The sequence below is a fragment of the Ambystoma mexicanum genome, chromosome 1p (genome assembly GCF_040938575.1).
Source record: "Ambystoma mexicanum isolate Mex_15411 chromosome 1p, UKY_AmexF1_1, whole genome shotgun sequence".
NCBI lineage: Eukaryota > Metazoa > Chordata > Amphibia > Caudata > Ambystomatidae > Ambystoma > Ambystoma mexicanum.
The window spans coordinates 620,702,937-620,720,142 of NC_090921.1; the positions used below are offsets into that span (position 1 = coordinate 620,702,937).

The 17,206-nt window shown below is 43.1% G+C and overlaps 1 protein-coding gene across 1 annotated transcript in view; it reads right to left on the bottom strand.

The window, feature by feature from the left end:
- The window catches only part of LOC138577213 (ceramide synthase 2-like), a 929,909-nt gene that overhangs the window by 672,621 nt on the left and 240,082 nt on the right, over window positions 1-17,206 (bottom strand). The window contains exon 2 of the mRNA XM_069649612.1: window positions 5,177-5,350. Coding sequence (XP_069505713.1) covers window positions 5,177-5,349 — 173 coding nt within the window. The 5' untranslated portion in view covers window position 5,350. The remainder of the gene's footprint in view (window positions 1-5,176; window positions 5,351-17,206) is intronic.

Sequence of the window (17,206 nt, forward strand, 5' to 3'; positions counted from 1 at the left end):
TTCCATTGGTGGACGATCACGAGGAAAGCTGTAAGTGAACGTGGTAGGCGGCTGGGACCTGAGAGGTAAGTGAACCCTGAAAGTGGGCGTGCCAGAAGGAAGCAGTGGGTGCACTGGGGCAGGTGCAGATGGCGAAGCAGAGTGAGGCTGAGGTTGCAGTGAATGTCTCAGATTGCAGACAATTGCTGGTTGAGAAGGCCCACAATCTGAACCCCCTGATTGGCTGAGGTGTGCCATCCACAAGGCAGTATCCAGCATTGCAAGAGTGGGGGAGGGGTGGGGACGAGCCATGGAAATGTTCCTGCTACTTTTCCTCCCCCAAATTCAGTGCGTGCAGTTTCATGCAGTCTCATTCACGCCCCCAAACCGCCCACCCTTGCCCAAATGTACTTTTTTGACAACATTAGTGGTAGATGGCATTTTAAGACATAACAAAATAAATAAAACTGCAGGATCAATACAGATGCAGGAAACTCATCTATTAGTGCTTTGTCCAGGCGCTCTGGGGCATAATTCCTCATAATTTTCAAATGGATTGCACCAACAGAAGTGACTTTACAGACGAGGACATTGCAAGGAGTATCATCCAATTTTGATACTTGGAGGCACCATGGAAGTGACTTTAGAATAAGTTGCCATAAGTAAGCCCAGTTGCAAATAACTGAGGTGCAAAATACCTAAATTGCACTATTATTATTTATGGTGCATCTCTGTGGTCATTAGGCTTTTTTATTATAGCATGATATATTAAGATAAGCTATGAAGTGAATCAGAATCTCTTACAGAGCTGTGATAAGACACAGTGTGATTAACTGATATGCCCAGGATCACACACTTTGTTTAATCGGTGAAACCAGGATGTGGACAATTTGAGCAACATCTTCCCATTTATTAAGGTTTTGCTTTGCATTTCATGTGCTTAAATAATATTTTATTAATAGTAATACCATAGAACCAAACCACATGACATAATAAACTAGCCTTTTACTAATAAATGAATGTACTGCCCAGGTGGGTAGCGTGTCATGGAGTTGGATGGGAAACAGAATAACTCTGTACTCCAAATAATCAAACCACTCAGGAAGATGGCAAAGTCCTTTTTGATGTTTTATTATCGATTATCTAAAACAGGGAGTTACAAGGGACATCAAAGGACGTCGCACAGCGTATTCTCGAAGCATCATACAAAAAATTACTTTATAACAAGAATTTCTCATACGTGACGTCATACTACATGACAAATAAGAAAAACCTATGACTGATTGTGATAGGACTAAGGAAACATCAAAGTGTACTTTGTATAAGGGATTGGGTTGTGGTTGGATCTCTACAGTCAGGTGGACAACTAACCCATGCCCACCCCTAGTGATGACCTAGTGCAAGTCATCTTCATCAGTTATTAGAAACACAGTACTGTATTGGCTCTCAAACTATAAGGCCCCTTGTTATACAGCCTAATACAATTGGCTGGCACAATTGTGCCATCTCTGGAACATTCGTTTCACTTACAGCAGGTAACCTCAAACCCCAGGTGCCAGGGGGTGAACTCGACTTCACCTCCTCATCCAATTAGCCCAATATCTCTCAACACCCATGCCTTCTGCCATGACAGTGGTCTTTGAACTTGGCCTTGCAATGGATTCTCTTCTCTTGGGAATAAAAGTGAGTATGGGCACATGCTTATCAGAGTTCTGGGACTGCGTGCCCAACTTTATTTTCATCAAGGGCTCACGTGACAGGACACCGTAATTTGGCCCATTTACCAACATTTAATGGTATTGAATTAATAGAACTTGACCCGTATGGTGTTCTTTCATTGCACCTTAATAAGGGATGATACAGCTTCTTACGCTCTCTGCCTTTGAGAATAGATAAACAGTTCTTGACTGCCTTCAGTCTTGCCATCAGACCAGACAGCTCTTCTTGATTTCTCCATGCTCCCAGCTAATTCTTTGCTGCAACACAACTTTCAACCCTTCTCTCCATGGTTTGAACGTACTAAATTGTGTTACCGATGTCCAGCTTCTATATAATGCCAGCTTCGTCTGCAGTCTATTTACTACATATAGCCAGCTTCTATGATTACTTGATCTGCTTGCGTTGCTGCATCTGTACAATTATTAACCGATTTGCATTTTCTTCAGTGCTCTTCATTTGTGCAATCTTCATTGTGCACATAAAAGCTTACTCTGTTCCTTAATTAGTCATCAGTTTCTATAAGGTCCATGCATTTTCTTCTTCGGCCAGTCTTCTCAGTGTGTCACGCTCACTTCCTGTGACATCACCAACCTCTCTTTTTCTCATGTTCATATTCCTTCAGGGACCTCTTCCAAGAGATTGCCATCTCTTCAAGGATACATCAGGTATGGTTTTCTTAGTGGATACCTTTTCTCGAACACTCGACGTGGAATTGTCACAACTGCTGGTGTCACACATGGCACAACTTCAGGCTGCCAGAATATCGGTAGTAGCGGGGGGACTTCCTGTAGAGGTATTCGGCTGCTCCTCTACACTAACGATACACTACTAGCCATACCCCCCGATGTTGACCGGTTTTGTAGCTGACATGCAAGTGGGGGTCTGCTATAGCTCTGTGTATGTTATATTGTGTCCTAACTGCCTATTTTTGAAACATTACAAAATCGGCAACCTCCCGGAATCACCTATAGTAATAGCATGGGGCCAGACAATGCTCCACCCCTGTGCAGGGTGAATGGGTGGAGTTGGTCAAATTTTACTATTGACAGTACAACCCAGACTAGTATGCCAACCTTGTGTCCCAACTTCCTATTTTGTAAAAAGTCGCAAAATCGCCAATCTCCAAAAAGCACGTATACTGATTGCACGGGGCCGGACCAATATAAAATACTGCATAGGACATACTACAGCAGGGCTAGCCTACATGGGATGGGGAGAGCAGAGGACCCAAATTGCCTGAGGTGCAGGACCGAGGAGGGCATCTTCCTAAACACAATTTGGGACTGCTTCAGGATACAATGTTACTGTGGTGCTGTTAGGGACGCGATCTGGGTAGTCTTGGGGAAGCCGTTGCTGGAACGCCTAAAGTTCTGCCTGCTCCGTGTGTGGGGGGGGGGGATAAATACTTCTCCCACAAGGAGTAGTGCCTGATTAAAAGTGCACTGATGGTGTCCAAAAGAGATATAGCTGTGGGGTGGAGTGGCCCAGTAGCCCAGAGGATCTCAACCTAGCGAGAGGGAATGGACTTTTGCTTTGATCTAGAACATAGAGTGTATAGAGATTGAGGCTTCCCCCAGAAACATGGTCAAATATGAGGTAAATGGCAAGACATGAATTGATAATCACCGAGGGGGGGCTGATCTGTATACAGAATGTGGGGAAGGGTCCAGAACCCGGGGACTGGGTGAGGGGTGGAGGGGGGGGTTGTGGTAAAGGGGGCTATGTGGGAGCACTAACAACGGTGGGGGGGAAGGGGGTGTTCAATGCACTACAGCTTATCGATTTTCTGTGCACTTCTGTACCTTTTTGTTTAAAAGCCTAATAAAAATGGTTTCTTTAAAAAAAATAAGTACACCAGACAGATACCCATTCTTCAGACAGCTGTGTCCAGTCGTGTCGATAGGACACGGGTTCGAATCCAGGCAGTGCCCACTCAAACCCATCACTCTTCCGATGTCGCTAAAGTACCATTACATTGGGTAATAATTATGGGATGGAAACAAAGAATGACGTCCCTAATCTCTTATGCCCAAGTGTGTTTATTTGTATCGAAGTACACAATCGAGCAAACACGAATTTTGCACAAACACACACTCCGTCTTGGCTCCTGACAGAACAGTATTATGTCTCTTGTGAGATATATTTTGGGGAAAAGCCAAAGGAGGAACAGGCTACTAGCAGGCATATCAAAGCTAACTGCCCCATTTACTGGAGTCACAGGAATAATGCCACACCTCAAATTCAACTTTCCCTGAAACCTCTGACTGTGGACCATACCCATCTTTCACTCAATTTACCCCCACACCACTTGCTGAAGAGTGACGGCATGGTGCCATTTTTTAATGCAACCTTTCACCTACTAGTGTTACCGTATTGTGGATTACTAACATAACAAGATGGCTACAGAAGTAGTATTTATATCTCTTATTAGCACAGTTTCAAATTAATATACACACACACAGCCCTGCTATCCCCCCCCAATTTTAGGACTGATAAAAGTAGAATAAGCCGTTTGAGCAAAGCACACACAGCTCAGCAAACACAGTACCCATCGCTGTAAATTCACCAGATGGGAAATGCATTGTGGGTATGAAAATGTGCTCAAATGACAAGTCTTTGCTCCAGTAAAATCTTTGTCTACAGGGCAGTGCTATTTTAAACAGCTTTTTTCAACCCAAGAGAGTTGTGAGAATGGCCTTGTTGAAATATTGTGAGTTTAAATTAGCTCTGGTCCATAGACAAAGACATTTTCCTGGAGCAGAGGTTGGAATTGCAACTAATTTGCGTGCCCACAATGCATTGCCCATATGGCTCTGAACTTGAGGTGAACATCCAGAGATGGCTTCTGGTTGACACTGCGCTATGTATGTCTTAACTCAAATGCCTTAATCAGCTTTTAGATTTCAGGTGAGAGGTTTCTTCAAAGCTTTTTGAACCCACAGTAACATTGCTGTTGTTTGCTAAATTTAGGACTAAAAGTCCGAGAATTCCAAGGAAAAAACAGAACTGAATGACTTTCTCATCCATGGTGGGGGAATCTCAAGAGCATTGTATTACAGCAATTAGAAATTGGAGAAAAGCGTAGTGAAGCACTATATAAAACATATTGTTTAGACCTGATGCTCCAAAGGACAAGGAGACCATGTATTCTACATATTTTCCAGAATTGTGCATTTATGCAGTAGAGCAAGCTGGCAGCATATATATAATAATAATATTAATAATAATAATAATAATAATACCTAGTTTTATATAGCGCTACAAGCCCGCAGGCATCTAAGCGCTGAGATAACAGTTGATATTATTATCCCACAGCGTGTTATTGCGTGGTACTCAATACATATATATATATATATATAATAGGAATAAAGTGTGTATTTGTAGGTAGATTTACATATCAGTAATCAGCACACCATGCAACACAGTGAAAACAATGATTAAATATTAGAAAGCAAGTAAAGTATCAGAAATGGCTTACCTTTCAAAGACAAATCGAACAGCAGTGAACACTAATGCACAAGGGATGCCGATAAGAAGGTCTCGGGGTTTCGGGTAGTGAACATCTTCAGAGTCCTTCATGTCTTCCCATGTGACTCCCTCCGGTAGCCAGTACTCTTGACGCCACAGCCACTTATCCAGGGCCGCCTCCATCCTGCGGGAAAGGCAATGGTTCCATTTCAGAAGGGGTTCAAATCAAATCATTTAACAAAATAATGCATTTTGGGAGTGGTAGTATGGGGTTCTACTTAGGCTGAAATGATGATGCGTTTTAAACAGGAATCCCAGGAAAACAAACATGGTGTCCCATGTACATGGAGGCATTACTTCACATTTGCTTGGGGAGGGGGTCATGGGTGAGGGGGCGGAGTGGTCATCTATTGGCATATGCAGTAAGAGAATTTAACAGGGGTTTGAAAATGAAGCTCGACTTTCCCGTCCTAGAAGGAAATTCAGATCAGCCCTGACAGACAGACACCAAGGGCCAAGACAGGAGGTTCCTCAGAGTGATAGATATAATTAATGAGATATGGGTTAGTTATCAGCGACAAGGATATACTCCGCGGAGGGGTTCCAAGTGTCATCTGATAGGCATCGAGAGCCAAGCTAGAGTGGTCTATGATGTCCCTCGGAACTCCAAGGTTGAACTCATTCCATATGTGAAAGCTGCCCATCTAGATTACAAAGCTGCATGTGGTCTTCTCTTCCACCCACTACGCTGTGCCCATGGACCAGTATTGCAGGGGTTGTAGAGGGGTGGCATGAGGGAACTACAAACGACAAGACAAAAAAGAGGCTTGCACTTCTCCCACCCCACAGCAACCAACAAAAAGGAAGAACATCATATCTATATCCCAGTCATGTGACGTAACAGCGGTTCATTATGAATTCCACCACTCGCTGCCATGAGGTCACACTAGGAGGATACACCATTCATCTTTTATGCCGCGCTTAACACCGGAAGCGTTGCCTTGCTTCCAAAATAAATGCGTTGCCTCTGAGCTATCCTCCAAGCCCATTCACAAATTCAAATATTCGCCTACTCTGCACGACGAAGGAATAGAAGACGGTGTGCACCTACGGAGGTGGAATGGGGGTAGAAGTGAAGGTGCGCCAAATGTGGTCACACAGAAAAATAGTTACATCTTGGACAACACAAGGTGCAGCCATGAACCTACACCACGAATGACCCTTTCAACTGTAACAGAATCTGGCCCATGTGACATATTTGACAAAAATGATGTGAGCCAACAAATATAGTTGAAAACAAATTGTATAAGGGTTTTTATCACCAGTAGCACTAAGACGCCAGTGTTTCAGTTCGAGCTGTCACAGCAGTTGCCCTACACATTGCCTTTGAGCGATTGTGAGTATTTTGGCATTCCACTGTCGATGCCGCAGTGGTTATTCTCTGCAAACTGTCTTTCAGTGCCTTGGTGTAGGGTTTCACTTTGTCATTTACATTTGCAAGTCAATTCCTACTACAGTCAATGTTTTCCAGGAACTTAAAACCCTGAGCCCCAATATTCAGTTTCTTTTTAGGGTCACACTTTCCATGAAGTCACTTTATCAAGGTCTTCAAGAAACACTGCCAAATTCCTGACCACTTGTGTTCTGGAATACCTGTCTTCCAATACTCTAATTTCCTTCTCTTGGCCATGGTTAGGCTACTTGAGAAGCACCAGTTCTCAAGTCAAGGGTACCCGCGGGGGAACGGAGTCCCCCCACTTTCTTCAGAGGGCACCTTGATAGGCTAATTTCTGGTGATGCACATTCAATTGCTATGTTAATGAGTCCCCCCACTTTTTTTGTTTGGACTTGACCACTGAGAAGCACAGAAGAAAGGCCAGTGGCACAAGATGGACAGAAGGTGCACCAGACATCGTAAAGTAAGGTGGAATCAAGAGCATACACTACAAGTCCTAATTCCCTGGCTCTTGTCGCTTCAGAGCAATCCCAGTGACGCGCCTAAAGTGGCTCTAAAGCATCATGAAGTTGCACAGCCCACTAACACCGCACAGAGTTATTTCAGCAATGGGGTATCAGAGGAGAAGCATATCAAGCCAATTACTGTGTAAAATAAGAGTTTTCACTGTACACCAAAAATTGTATGTCTCATATGCCAACAATCAGACTCAAGATTCTGCCAAAAGGTAGCGTTCTGGACTGAATATGTGTGACCGCCCATGCAGCAGTTCAAAAACTGGGGGTGTCAATAGTCTTGATTTAGCCGACAGTGGGTGTCTAATTGGAAGATATAGGATACATTTACTGTTGATGAAAGGTTGTCCAGAGCTAACCACGGATGAATGCACAGGGGTTTGAAGATTACAAGTGCCTTGACACTTGCACAGCAGAATGGCGGTCCCAGCTGTGGTTCTTGTGCACTCTTGGCAATGGCTCCCCACTATCCACAAACACTGAACCAACCCACTCAATAGACCACCAGTGTGTAGCAGCCTACTGTTCTACAACATCTCAGCTCCAGCAGAGCCAGTGGATGGTCTACTCAACATTTACACGACATAAGAGTTAGTTATCAAGTAATGGTAGCGGTCTTTCTGAAAATTGTTTCTCGATGTACCCATACCCTTCGAGTGATAGGTCATTGAGATGGCCACCATGGATGGCCCCACCCATATTCTCCCTGCCTGGCCTACTCTGGTCTTACTGAAATGTAACAACACAGCATCTGAAAGCTTTTCAGCAAAAACAAAAACCATAATCACTCAAGCCAAGTGCTCAATAAGATTCTGTTCGTCATTAGGCTACGGAACAGAATATCTATTATTATGAATGTGAAGACGCCCTGTCTCGCTTGGGACCTTTTAGCGGGTGACCACAGGTGCCAGATACCTCCTCAATCTAGTGGATGTTGGGACCAGAGGAGATCTATGGGGAGGGAAAACAATAGGTCACCCCTACTTAGACCCCCATCGCTTGGCAGTGGACCATCAATGGACCCCTCAATAAACCTACAAGCTACTGTCTCTTTATGAACCTGGGGGTTGGAACTGATATGAGTGCAAGTAATAAATATTTAAGGAATCTGTCTGTTTAAGAGATCAGGACTTGGGGCAATCAGAAATACAGTGCTTCATCTCACTCAGGCCATGAGTGTATCTTCATAAATCCTATGTGACTTCGCTCTGAGACTGCCATGGCTCTCAGGCAGATGTAGAGATTCAGCACGTGATTGGCGAAGCAAAGCTGCATTTGCTCGTAGCGAGCTGTGCTTACTCCATGAACTGAGTATATGCCAGTGATGTGGGAAAGAGGCAATGGCTAACTCTGTGCATCCTACTGACTCAATACACAGCACAGCAGAAAACACCATAGGATAAACCATAACCAAGAACAAGTGAAACCAAAATGGTGGACCAGCCATTTGAAAGCTTGGTCCTGCCCACCAGGACCTCAATGAACCCAGGTGTGCTGGTAAGAATACACCAATCTGCTCTCACAGGTGGTAACCCACACAGGGATTCCAGTCCATGAAGGATGGAAAACAAGGCTATAGAAGCCCATACACTCAACCTGGAGGTTTGGCAAATGAGAAATCAAAAGGATCTTGGGGATGGCTGGCAAACTGGAGGACTGTGGAGAGGAGAAGTGTGAAGAGGAGAAGGTGCTTGGAGAGTGAGTGGAGTGTTTGAGACTAGAGGGAAGAAGGCAGCGGTGGAAGAAATGAAGCAGAAAGAAGATAAACCTCAGGGGGAGATGGTAGAGGAAATTGAGGGGAGGACAACAACATCAGGAGCAAATGCAAGGAAAGAGACAGCAGGATTAGGTTGGTGAACATCTAGAGAAGGAGAGTCAGAATAGGTGCGAGAGGGCACATCTGGCGAAAGGTAAGTGGCAGGGGAAAGAACCCAACATGATAAAGGCGGATCAAAGGTAAGAGTAGGAACACGCACAGGGCAGAACATCAAGGTGGGTCAGGTTGAGCATGGTGCCATGTGTGCAGAAGGGACTGGTCGGGACCCAGAGAGTGGGAGGTTACAGTTCCTGACAAGGGATCATTATGAAATTATTGTTAGACCAATGTCCTTGTCTCCACCAGACACTCATTCTGAGCCTCTCCTTGAGCCCAGCTTTAAAGGAACAGACACTCAATTCCTAGAAAATAACCAAACATTGGGTCTAAAAGGGAGCTTGTGAGAGATGTTGCAAGAAATCCATTTTTGAACCAGGACTGAGAAAAAGCAAAGCAGGATTCAGGAACCTTTCAAAATCCCTAACTAATGAAGAGAGAAGTAACATTTGGGAACACAGCAACACTGCAACATGAGAGAATGGTCCAGGAACCCCTTAAACATATAACCCGGGATGGAGACTTGGGGCTGGGGAAAAGGCCGTAGCCAGTTTAGGCAGTTGGGCTACACCCTGGGTGGGCGCTAGCTTAAGGACACGTCTACACCCCCAAAATCTATCCCAAGACAGTGTAGTGGCTGTACCGGGTAGAGAATTCTCTTCTTGAGCTTGCCTAAGTTTTCCCTCTGAGTAGCATTATTGTTATCCGAGTCCAACTTGTAGAGCTCCCTATGGGATGAAATATTTCTTAGAGGCGATGCCAATCCTGAGCTCATTTCTGAACATGTGGTAGGAAATACCCGTTTTTCTATATGAGGTTCTATTAATGGTACCCCAATAGCTCATGCAATGTCCCAAGGTAAAAGGATTTCTGCAACTCTATTGAAATGAGTGTTATGACTGGGTCTAAAGGAAGAAGATGTGTGCAATAATAACTATGTGAGATTGACAGATCTACACAAGAGGCATAACATTCTTTATAAAAAGTCAATAGTTGTAGTGTGTCAGTTCAAGTCTTGATACCATCCGAAGTGGGCTTATTTGCCAAATTGTACCCCAGAATACAGGCCAAGGGAGTGCTGTGGTAATTAAGGCTTTATAGCCTTCCTTTTGAGCACCGTAAAAAATAAACCTGGGGAGGCTCAGTCTGCAAGAAGTGCAATGTTTATTAATTGGCAGCGGTTAGATACACTGGGGATATTAGTGCAATCACTTTACAATTTTAAAACATAAGGAGCCGACCTAAGACCCTTAAAATGTCAGAGGAACTCAGTAGTAAAAATTTAAAACATAAAATGGAACAGCAGTTTGTAGGTGCGTATGTTAGGGACATCTATAATGAAAACCTACATGCTATCAACACTGCACAAAAAGGGGGTTGAGAGGCACAGAGCTACAGGAAGGAAGAGTAGGGTAGCACAGCCGCTGGGGGCCAGACAGCAAACTGGAAGAGGTTGGCAGTGAAGGTGTTCTTTGAAGAGCAGCATATTTATTTCATTACTAAAGTGAAGGCAACAGGGTCCCACCCTGATTGCAATGACAGCTGAAGATGGAAGGCATCTCCATCTGTGTTGGTAAATCCAGCTGTCCTGATCTTTCTGCCTCCGCAGACGTCATTTGGGGTTAGAAATAAAAACATAGTATCCGAATGTTAAGGATACTCCTGTCCCCTGCACGCCATGATACTAAAAAAATCTGTCAAACAATGTGTGACAATACACAAGTCAAAGTAAAGAGATGGTATTTATATTTTCATCAACACAGACTTGTGAAATTATTTAGAACATTTCAAAAAAGTCATTTTAGAAACTACTATATTAAAATAGCAATCACATAATGTACATATTAATTCATAGAAACGTTCGCAAATCAAACAAAGTGAGTAGAATTGTGCTAACAAGTTTCAGGAAATCGTAATCCCTTCTTCATGGTCATAATGTAGTATCTGTTGAGTAATATATATATAGAATCTTTGGTAAATTCAACTTTATAATTATAAGTATAATAGTTCTCTAAGGAACCTAGTCTCATTTACAATAGATTCTATGTAAATCAGCTGAAATTACATAAATATTGTCCACATCAACATGATGCATATCAACACATTTTCTTTGTACGAAATATAAAATCCTTCTCACAAAGAAAAGGAAAAGTACCTTATCTGTGTGTGTTTTTGATTGCCCAATATCAGAAATATGGTAGATAACAAACTGGCATCAGTATTAGATCTATGGTATTTAATTGCATTTTATATCTTGCCCAAATAAAATCTGTGACTATTTAAAATACAATATCATAATCTTCAGTGTAGTTAAAGCGTTCATCTTAAGGTAGGCTTTTTGGAGGATTTTATTAGGGGTAAAGGTAAAATTAAAGAAGTGACCAAAGTTCATCTTAATATGGTTCCTTAATGTTCCTCATGAGGTCAATACATGTACCTTCTGAAATTATCCTAAATAGAGATGTGTACAAATCACGCAGTGTAAAGCTACAACGCTGTATGTGACCTGAAAGATATGCTGTATATTTAAATATACACCATTATGGTGATCTAAGGTGATGTTTACGTTATGCCTATATCACAGTACTGAGTTCCGACTATACCGAGACTGGGACATTAATTTGTTTGACATAAACTATAGAAGACTCACATTGTGTCTTTTGAGTCTATATATTCTCTCTACCAACTTCAGAACTAAGTAACCAACATTTTAGAAAAACTGAATATAATTTTGAAAAAACATATTAGATCCGGAGAATGAATCTTCATTAAGTATGAGTTTATACTTCTTACTCACTATCTAAAGCTATGGAATTCATGATAATTAACAAAATGTGTTTTTATACAATAAACAAATCCCAGTTGGTTATAATTCAATATCGCCAAAAATGTAGTGTAATACAGGTGGTGAAATATATCTATACATTAAATATAAAAAATTCTGTCTAATATTAGTTATGTTGATGGGTGGGAATGAAAATAGGGATTTGCATAGCCATGGGCAGTCAATTGCTGGGTAAATATCCAAATAGCAGGTAGAAGCCTCTCTGCATATGCAATTTCTCCCTAGCTGTACGCTAATGCAAAAGTTTCAGCTTGTAGGTGGTGCAGTCTATTGAATGAAACAAAGAAATCCAGTATCTCTGAAATAGCATGGTCCCATGTGACATGGCTTGTCACCGGGAGAGCTCAGGCCCAAATCCCCAGCACAGAAAAATTAAACAAATACATTTTAAAAAAGTGACTTTCCTTGCTGAGGGAGCCCTAGCAGAACCCTGGCTCAAAGTATCGGGAAACTGCTGGGCTCAGTCCCCGGCTAGTCCCACCCCACTTAAAGCCCTTGTTGATACGACAGGAAGGGAGCGGGTCATTGTAAAAATACAGCACCAATACCAGAGTGGGGGACAGTGCAGGCCTCAAACTGGTACACAAAGGTCAGAGATAACACAGCTGGGAACGTGCCACATCATCACTCCTAACAATTAGAAAGACTGGAACAGAAAAGATATGCCTACTACATAGGACAACAAGCTACATATAACAAGAATCATAAGGACTAATAGGCATATAACACACTAACCCAAAAATCTAAAATGTCTGCATTCTTCACTCACACAAAAATTCCACACAACCACCTTCTGGCACGGCAAACCACACGCAATTCACCACACCACAACAACAAACAAACAACACATAACTTGCACCAACAGCACACAAGGACTCACATTGATCTGATATTCGCACGCAAGCTCATCGCACGGTGAAAACTGAACTGAAGCTGTCAACAGGACATCACTTTTTTCACTTTCCTACTCCCTCTTCACCCGATTACCGCAGTATAAATACCTTTAATATTTAACATTAAAAACTAAAACTGACCTGTACTGGATTGCAAAGAAAGAAACAAGAGTAGGATAAGTAATTCACACCTGATTTTCTTTCTTTAACAATCTAATTTAGTGTGCATGTGCCAGGAAAGAAAGTGTCCCTCAGATATCAGAAAACTCTGGAGTTTTATCAAAGAATTGTGCTTAGACGTGTGCTTAGACGTGCCACAAAACAATCCGATTGGAAATAAGATTTGGAAAGCTTACATAAGTAAGGTTTATGTGGATTCATCCAAGTTGGTAAATATAAGTACTAAAATCTTCCCTTCCTAGTCATAGAGATTAGACAGAGAGTATGTGTGCTATTATTGGTTCTGGTAAGCCCTTATGAGCTCCTATTGGCTCATCTACCATAGCTACTATAGTTATTACCACCCAACCTCAACTCCCTACTCTACCTGAGATTGGGTGGTCTGCACCCCACTGTTCTCACCCCTGGTTGCTTGTAGATCCCTTTCTGCAAAATTGCCCACTCTCCCACTCGCTTGTTGTTAACTCCCTGCTTGTAATTTCTCTGCTTCCTTCACCGCGTTCTTCCCCCTATGATTGTAAAGCATTCTGTTTCCTGAAGCTAGATTTGCGCGGAATAAATACCCTAATAATAATAATATATATATTTTTTTTAAACTCAAGAGTGGGAGTCTAATTTAATAGTACCGTTTAGACAATTGTGAAGACAGGGGGCTTACCCGTTAGATGGGTTGAAAGTATTTTTATACCCACCTATAAAAAGTGCACGTTGGAAGATATGCAAAATGTTTGCCAAATCGCTTTGTTAGATACGTTGGGTGCGTTATTTGCAACCCTGATATTTGAAGATCTAAACAGGTGACTGGAAGCCAAGGCAATACTCCCGCTGTTACAGACTGGCTTCAGATGGGGGATCACTACCACATGTAATGCCTTTTTATACCTATGGTGACTGTAAAATCTGGACTCTGAGGCAGGAGCCACTGAAAGTGGTCTTTTTGGACTATATGAAGCAGTGTTTCAAAAAGTCGATAGAAAACTACTTAAAAAAAAGTTAGCAGATTGGGGTATTGACTTAGCCCTATTAAAATAGCTTGTATGCAAATACTAGTGTAGGAGTAAGGTTGCATATACAAAGGGAGATGCACACATCGTATTGCGACCCAACCTGGCCGTAAGTAGCAATGCACGCATGCACTCCTACTAGGCATTCTTTGTATGGCTTAATTTATCTTGCCATAAAGCTGGTGAAAGACTTCCCTCCAAAATTAGGTCAAATGCACATAATGTGGTTGGGCTAAGCCAACGGCCTGGTAATGTTAGAACAGATGAAAATAGTACTATAGAGTCAGATTGATACAGTTCAAAAGTTCACTAAAATCATGAAACTAGAAATAAATACTAAGTAAACAAGATAATGTGCTATACTACGATGAGATCAACTGGTAAGGCGTTCGCTTGAAAGTCGGAAAGTTCCACATGAAGATTGTGCATGGATTTCCATATCTGCTGTGTTCTAAATCGCTTTCTTCAAATTGAAATCCAAAAAAGAAGAATCCAACCCTAGATTGGGAAAAAAGGGCCAAGCAATCACCAGCCAACTCAAAAGCATACATTGGACTTCTGGCGCAAGGCAGGCTCTCTTTTAAGATGCTGTGCCTGCCATGGAAATTATGACACGGCTTTGCACCATACAATCTACAAGACAATGGGCCTCATTACGAGTCTGGCGGTAACCGTGCCGGAAATTCCGGCAGGTTTCCGCTGGACTAGTATTACCATTCCGCATCCGTGATTGCCGGAATCACTGCGGCATTACAACCCTGGTGACCCGGTAATTCCGGAGCCAGAATTCTGTTAATCCCCATTCCCATGGAGTCCATTAGGACTCCATGGGAATGGGGAAGTGGAAACACCAGCACCATGCTGTGATGGTGCCGGTGTTTCCATGTCCGCCTGCAGGTGGGTGGTGTTAAACCCGCCAGGTCAGACCTGCCGGGAGTGACACCTCACACCTGCAGGACTCTTAATCAGCCGGTCTGGAAAGAACGGTGGTGGCAGATTTACCACCACTGTTCTTTCCGGACCGGCAGGGTCGTAATGAGGCCCAATATTTCACAAGACTGATAAAACAAAGCCCTACTTTCTGCATAGGACATCACCTGCTTAAGACTGAAGCAGTACACTAGAAGCAGAGGAGACAGGTGATTTGCTGCAGTCGCTCCCACACTCCGAAATAACCTCCCAGAATGCGTAAGACTCACCCTTAGCTCTGGAGTGTGGCTGTGAACGAACTCAGGTTATCTGTTCTGGAAGTCATCCAAAAAGGAAAGATAACTGGAATTTGGCAAAAGAAATTATATGATGCAGTGAACGCGCTACAAATAAAGGGACTTACTGAATGTTGTCACCCATAGTCACACGTATCTCATCCACTTTTACTTATCGCCTCTAAGCACATAGGCCTCCCCTAAAACACTGTACCCTCTGCTGTTCTATCAATCAGTCCATGGACTTGCCACACCCTATTTAGCTCAATGTCCCACTATTCCCACACTGTTCTCAGGCTGTACCCCTCCTCGCTGTTCTCCACAAACCGTTGCCTGGCTTCCTGCAAATGGAACTTAGTGCACCCTGAATTCAAGAACTCTCCCAAAATACAACCCAGCAAGACTGCAATGAAGAAGCACCACCCATCTCTGAAAGGGGCACATAAGACTCCAAGGGAGATACCCTCCATGACACCCCATATTATTCTACACCTGCTCCAACCATAAAAATTTGTAAAATGGTATATCAGGTTGTACACTTCCCATTTTAATTCCCAACCCCTTCCCCATCCTCTGGTTCCTGGTCTTCCAGACTTTATAGCCTTATGACTAAATCACCCTGAAATGGGGCACTCTTGCATAGTCCTTCCCATTGAAGGAACACATTATTCCAAATAAATGAAAAGTGTAGGCAATGTATTGCAACATTCCAGGAAGGTAAACTAAAAATACCTGAACGCCTAAACCATGCAAGAGAATATAATGGCACAGCCAATGATATGTGTGTGTGCCACCATTTGCACATTTTCCCCACCTGATGGATTGCATTGGGGCTATAGAGGGCTGTAGTCATTTCTCTTGCTATCTTCCGGTTTATTCGCACTGTCCCAATTTCACTGAGGCTCCCGGGTTAATAGATATTAACCCGGGACAACAAAACGTGACTGTTAGGGAGAATTCTCAGAAATGTGCTAATTCCTCTCTACCTTAGAGACTCCCTGCAACTTTGCTGGATTTTAGGATTTTTCATTTTTAACCTGGAGAGAGATAGACCCTTTTTTCCCACTCTCTTGTGTATTTTAATGTGATTTTGAACTCGGTTTCTTTTGGTTGTGGAGACAAACTTCGTAGGCATCACCTTTTACATTGTGTCACACAGCACCTTCAGTGCAGTGGCACAGGGAAGTCTTTTAGATTTTCCGAAGGTTTAAATACCTTCTCTTGGATAAACTACTGTTTCCCAGAGCAGTAAAGTGAAATTGACTTAACTTACATTTGTAACTTTCTAGACCCAGCAAACACTATCTTACAATAGGGTGCTGGAGGGGTTACTTAGTATCCTCTTTGTCTAGGTTATCATGTAACATTTTTATGTTACCCTTTCCTCGATGAATGGCTGGTGGCAGTGGTTTACATTTAGCTACCGTATTGTGCTTTTACCGCGGGCTGCGTTCGCAGCTGCAGTAAAGCACCCAAGGGTGCCATTTTTGTCAAAATGGCCTGGTCTTTTTTTGCCATTTCTTTGTGGAAAGGTCCATCTTGAGATTTACTCTGTGCACCAAACCAGATTTTATCCCTTTGTTCATTTTGTCTTTGGCGGGATTCACTAGTGAAGCCCGCCTCTGGCTCCAGGGTGTCTGGCGGGGCCAGGAAGCGAGGGGGGTGCCCGAAACTCCGTGTGCTTAGTCTCCAAGGAGACAGGAGACAGGAATGCACTCTTAGGTGATTGGCTGGCTGGCTGTCCAGCAAGGAGAGCCACCCTGCAGGGTAACTGACAGCTAGGCTGGAATGACTGGGAGAATCCTGAATAAAAGGCGAGGCTTTTCGGCTTGGAAGGCAGAGTTGACCACTGGTGAAGCAATCCGAAAAATAACTTGAAGAGGATGCCTGCTGCAACTCCTGGACTGTTGGTTTGCCCGGTGAAGCCCTGCTGCTGTGCTGAAACTCCAATTTTGTTTTGACTAGAGAAGCCCTGCAATGACGACTTCTCCCCTTGAGTTGGTGGGACCAATCAACTCCAAAGTAAGCCACCTGCACATCCTCTCGGAGCTGGATGAAATTCCACTGCA